The sequence below is a fragment of the Atta colombica genome, unplaced genomic scaffold (genome assembly GCF_001594045.1).
Source record: "Atta colombica isolate Treedump-2 unplaced genomic scaffold, Acol1.0 scaffold105, whole genome shotgun sequence".
Lineage (NCBI taxonomy): Eukaryota > Metazoa > Arthropoda > Insecta > Hymenoptera > Formicidae > Atta > Atta colombica.
The window spans coordinates 3,001,507-3,007,789 of NW_017259190.1; the positions used below are offsets into that span (position 1 = coordinate 3,001,507).

At 36.9% G+C, this 6,283-nt stretch overlaps 1 protein-coding gene across 10 annotated transcripts in view; it reads right to left on the minus strand.

Annotated features, from left to right (window-relative positions):
• LOC108690002 (protein tramtrack, alpha isoform-like) overlaps positions 1-6,283 on the minus strand; it is a 44,799-nt gene that overhangs the window by 25,953 nt on the left and 12,563 nt on the right. For 9 of the 10 annotated variants that reach the window (XM_018197053.1, XM_018197081.1, XM_018197089.1 and 6 more), the window contains exon 2: positions 165-606. In XM_018197053.1, the coding sequence (XP_018052542.1) occupies positions 165-383 (219 nt within the window). In that variant the 5' untranslated portion in view covers positions 384-606. Of the gene's footprint in view, positions 1-164; positions 607-2,457; positions 2,477-6,283 lie in introns of those variants that run through there. The other variant, XM_018197096.1, reaches the window with a different exon arrangement.

Here is a 6,283-nt window from a genome sequence, read left to right on the forward strand (position 1 = left end):
TATGAATCCATCATAAATATGATAAAATAAATTTAAAATAACATAAAATCAATTTAAAATATTGTTTCTTTATTATAACATTAAAATCACTTGCTGATTCATTTATTTAAAGTTTTGAATGTTAATCTAATAAATTATAGATGTCAAAAGTCGAGCTTGACTACCTGAAAATAGGGGCTACATGCCGACAGCACCATCTTATGCGCCCTGAGTAGTTGGCCTTCAACGGCCAGCGTGACATCGACGAATGCTTCGTCGTGCAACAGCTGGTCGAAGACAGAGAGCAGATTGCTCTGGTGGTTGTTCCAACGCAGACAAAATCTCTGCGACGCCATCGCTTCGCTTCTCAGATCCGCCAGGTTGCCGTTGATATCCGCTAACATGGGGGGACCTGGCTGTTCGTCGCCGCTTTGCCGCCGTTGCCACTGCCACTGTTGCCGCCGCCACTTCGTCCTCGTTCCTTCTTCTGTTTTTCCACACCGCCACCACCTTCTACGACGACGAAGCCACTCGCTCTTGCTCGTGCTGCTGCTCCTTCTACTACTCGCCCTCGTGCTGCTCTGCTCCTCATCGGCCAAGAATTATCGTGCCCGTCTTACTCGTGATCTGTCACAGAATAATAATAACGTGAAGGAGATGTCATACTTAAATCTAATTGTCTTAAATTTTAACTGAATTTTGCTTGACTGTAATTTTTTTTCCAGCAAATTTAAACTTGCATTTTTTAAGTTCATTTGATATATTGAAAATTTTAATATGCCAATGTTATTAATACAATTGTTAAAAGATAATACTTTATTATTGAAAAGCGTTATATTGGGTTGTCCGAAAAGTGCCGATTCTGAAGAAAAATTGAAACGCAGATTTAAATTTTTAATTTCATTTATTAAATTTAAATCTTTTGCGGCACGAACTTTCCGGACAACCCAATAAAATAATTATTACTTCAAGCTAGAGTATTGAATATTTTTAATAAATAAATCATTGTAACAGGTGTTTTGAGTGCTCTGCATACTCCAAGTGTTCAAAGCCACAAAAATGACTCTAAAGAAAAGATAGAAATATGAGAATGAACGTGGGATGTATGACCCTGGAGGGCGTAGGCAGAAAACGAATAGGCGAAGTCACTTGGCTTGTATGCCTTTTATGCAATTCTCTCCTCTTACCCCTTCCAATTGCGGTCATCATGTACGTGACATTTTATCTCTAAATGAGAGGTGAGAAACGATCTATTGAAATTAAATGAAGATGTGTGGAAAATATTCTCCTTCGTTTCCATTAAAAGTTTAATTTTCAATTTTTTCACTTCCAATATTTTTTTTTTATTAAATTACAATTAATTAATATCATGATATTAGTATTCGATAATTATACACGTATTACTTTTTAGACATTATAATCCTTTTAAATACATTTTTGTATTTTTTAGATATCTTAATAATTTATTTTTTGTTTTATTTTAATACAATTTATTTGTATAATAAATTTATTATTTGTACGAGATTTAAAATTTTGTGTACTATATTTAGGTATATCATAGCAATTCACGTATTGTAATATACAGCGAGATGAAAAACGATCAAAAGGGTATGGAGAAAAGCCACGGTCTTTCCAGTCGGATCGTCGCCATGGAGAGAAGAGGTCGTCGGGTCGGCCGAGGGAATCAATAACATTTTCTACGCATTCGGATCGATACAGAGACCCCGCTGGTGCTTTCGCGCGCAAATCACGCTACGTGTATGTAGATGGCTACATTGTGCGAGATACGGAAATAAATCGACAGGATCTTCCTGATTTTTTGATGAAGCGAAGCGGCGAGAAAGAATAAATGAAGAATTCAATAATAAATTTAAATTTATTCGACAAATCAGAAATAAATATTTAATTCCAAGAGAGATATACAACCGAAACCCAATTCCATCAATGTAAAATTAACTTTAATTAATAGTTTAATTTATTTTCTTCTGAATTCTGTTTTCAACTAAATCCATTTTCAACTAATGTAGTTTAATTTTACTCTCGATTAAAATTTAACTACATGTTACTCTATCTTTTTCATGTTATATATTCTATCTTCTCATGTTGTTACTCTATCTTTTTCTAGATTTAAGAATTAAAAAAAAAGATAGAGTATATAGATTGAATTGAGTTAATTTACATTGATAAGAAACAGGAATAATTCTCAGAATTAGAAAAAGATAAAGAGTAAATTGAATGGAGATTACAGTTAATTTTATATTGGTGAAATCGGATCTGAGAATCGTATAGTCGTTGCAATGTTAATGCAATTTCAGATTCCTATTTCCTCAGAAATCGACCTGCGTGCCGATATCGTCCACCTGCATCGCACGTATGCACGTATGCACGCATGCACACCGCTGCATATGGTGTATGGATGCAGGATGGTTGTGGGACCTTGTGCGACCTTGTTGGTGACCAGAGCGCAAGTGTACGTACGGTTTTCACGGTGAATGGCAGTCGACACCATGGCGAGACGAGAGAGGCGAGGCGGTGCAGCGACCGAGAGAGAATGAGAGAGATGAGAGATCGATCTTTAACGACGATTGGCGACTCTACCTCGGGGGAATGGCGTCGAATTATATTACGGTATCCAAGGAGGTATCAATTAACTCGCAAAAACGGGAAACGTCCGCGATGAGATCGGATTACGCGGCCAAACGCGTAACGATCGCATCGTCCTTGCGATCACGGGTCATCTGCAAATCTGGCAACAAAAGATATAAATAGCCGGGGAATTCTCAATATTGAATTAATGGTAATTCTAAAACACCTGCACGCAGTGATGATGATTTTAGAAAGAAACGCAGTACATGTAATTAATGCACAATGCGGATCTCGCGATAAAAAATGGAATTCTGTGCTCGTGATATTTAACAGATCGAGACAATCTCTCAATCTTTCTTTTAAATGTTGTTGAAACATTTTGTAATAACATTAATACAGTTTATTTAAAAAATTATTATTACACTTATTAAAATTATTATCACTTTTATTTTATAATTATTGGAATTGATTTCTGAAATTCCTATCATCCAAATTATCCACGAGACTAGAGCTATTTTCTCCGTTATTTCTGCATTGTCCATTCGTGCGATTAATTGACTTTCGTGTTATCCGAAACCTGGCTTTGTTGGAAATATAGAGACAGAAATAAACCCAATGAACATCGATCAATGAATGAACCTCAAAGTTAACATAACTAAATTCCACACTCAAATTCTACGTTGTAAAGTCAAATTACGACTTTATCTAAAAACTGTTAAGACTCTATTATAGAGTCTAGCCACGAGTAATTTTGTCAAAACAAGAGAGAAAGAAAGAAGAGTATACTATCTTTTTTACATATCTTATTCTAATTTGTACTATCTCCTTATTCATTTTAATTTACTACATTACAATTTTAGTTATAATTATTTCTATAGAATTGTCACTGTTTTCCTATTTAATATGTCATTAATTTGACAACTGAAACAATGAAGTTAAAACGCAATGAAGTTAAATTTTACTCAAGGAAATATTAATATATTATTTGATTCCAATTTAATTTATTATTTAAATGCATACATTAATGTGATTTACTTTGAAACCACAAAAATTAATTGATTTACATTTTGACATTAAAAATAAAATTTTATTTAACTTAAAAGATTTACTATTGCTCCTTTTATATTTAATAAGATAAAATTGACAAAAATGACGAGCTAATCAAAAATTTGTCATTTCGTGGACAAACTCTATTCTATAAAGTACCTAATTCGGATCAAATCTCTTTGAGACCATTTTAAATGAATCATTATTGTGCATTTAATTATCAATATTATAAACGGTAAGCACATTAAACCGTGCTATTTCCTAAAATATCGACATCATGTGTGAATTAAATATTTAAGGTATACCAATCACACTCTTTGCGAAAAAAATTATCTCTTTTATCGCAACCGGCTATTGGAGTATCGATGTCTCGATTTTCACGAGAAGAAGATACCTGACGAAGGAAAGACTCGTCGGTAAACGTAAATGAAGACCATGACAGTGTACACAACTGCGTTCCCCGAAACGCAAAGCGTACGGATAAAAACCGACACCCAATATCGGATGCTCTCTCGCTCTCATGTTTATTTAGTCGCTCCGATACTCGCGTGATACCCTGCCGGTTTCTCTCTCTTCTTTTCTGTTCAGCTCTTTCCTTAATTTTTTCTTTTTTACTACTACAGGAACACGCACGCGCGCGTGTGTGCAAAGAAGACCCAAAGTATATGAATTCGATGACGCCGCGAGATTAATTCGATATTGCTTCATCCGAGTCAGCACAAACATTATAATTGCAGATATATCAAAAGGGATTATAAAATAAAATATATATTGTACAATATTAATTAAAATAAAAATAAAATTATTATATAATCTCGTAGAATATATACCTATAAATTAATTTCAAGATTATTATCTTTCTGGCGCATTTAATCACGAAAAGCTTTAACGAAATATCTCTTCAATTCGCGTGTTGAAATGACATTAAATAAAAATCACACTATAATAGACATATTACTGCTTACACGCTGCAATCTCATGACTGCTGCTCGATTAATCCACTTTTCGCGAGCTTGATTAAATAATAAAAAAAAATAATAATAATAATTAAATAATAAAAAAGGTTATCCTCGCAAAAGTAATTATCTCGAATGAAAATGATATTAGTTATCAGATCTAATAATGCTAATAATTATCAACTCTATCTTTCCATGTCTTCATCCTTCTTCGTTTTTTCGTATTTCTTATTATCGACACCTGTATACTCATTTATATCATATGACGAAACGGTCTGTTCGCGCTGCCTAATATTGGCTGTACATTAATTTCTAGACGAGACATACGCCTTTGCACACTCATCCTACAAGTCATGGCGCGCCATACACGCCTACACGCGTGCGCATGCACGCGCGCATAGTGAACCTGCACGTCGCGTTAGATCAGCGATTCTCAACTAGTCCCGTCGAGTTGTTACGTCTTGCAACCCTATCTATATCATTCCGGGTAAACACTGACGGTAAAAAAAAAAAAAAGTCCTCGTATAGCAACAAGACGGCTGAAGGAGACGTTACGTAACGCGTCTACGTAACGATTAAGTTAAAAATTCGATGCCGCACATAATAATTATTTTCATATCAAGTGACGGAATCAGCTCTATTAAATTCGATGATAACCGAGACTTGGAAGCCTGGACGTTTAGAAGCTTGCGCATTCTGATTTGTTGTTGTAAACACATCGCGAGATATCGATAATCCCGCCAATCCTGCGCGACGATACGAACGAGCGAGCGAGCGCGCGCGTGTGTGGCTACATTCTCGCGAGCGCGAGGCGCTCTCATGGCCACGCGTTGCGTAATCAGCAACGACGGAGTGGTCACGCCGCGTGCGAGGTACAAAACGAACAACGACAAACAAGCGGGCGTTACACGCACTCGCTCTGGCGCGCCGCGTGAATACCGCTGCGCGTTTCGGAGCCCGGACTCCGCTTCGGCCGGTTTCGCCCGCGCTCGGCCGTACCCGATCAGCGAAATAGTTGCCTCTCTCTTCCTCCATCTCGCGCCTGCGTTCTTCTTCCGCGTACTTTGCGAGGATACCGCGCGTTTCCGCAAAAACGGACCAGCGGCTGACTTCGGCCCGTTCGTGGCGAGAAATCACGTTCCGCGCGAGTTGCCTCCTTTTCCTTCTCCTCCTCGTTTCTTCTCTCTCTTTTTTTTTATTCTCTTTAATTCTGTTATAAAATTATCTTCAAATAAAATCACGAGGATTGAATCATTTAATATATATATTTTATATTTTTATTCTTATATAAATTAATATTTCTTAGAAAAATAAAATTATGGAAAAAAACACGAGGTTATCGCATGTCTTGTATACGTAAACATAATTTTCGTCCCTCCTACCTCGGCCCCAAATGCATCGACGACTTCATAAACACGCTTCCATTTTTCTTTCGCTCTTTTTTCTTTAGAGAGTTTTTATTTCTCTCTACTTAATCCTTTCCTTTTTCATCTCGACTGCTCCTGCTATTCGCAAGAAGGCGAGAGATACGGATCGATTAGAGGAACATTCCGCTGAGTCAGCTGCTCAAGGATGTACGTGTCCGGTCGGCGAAATCACTCGTGCCGGGATTCCGTCACGGTGCAACACGCGCCTCTTATTTCTCTTTTCGCCCTCTTTCTCTCTCTCTCTCTCTCTCTCTCTCTCTCTCTCTCTCTCTCTCTCTCTCTCTCTCT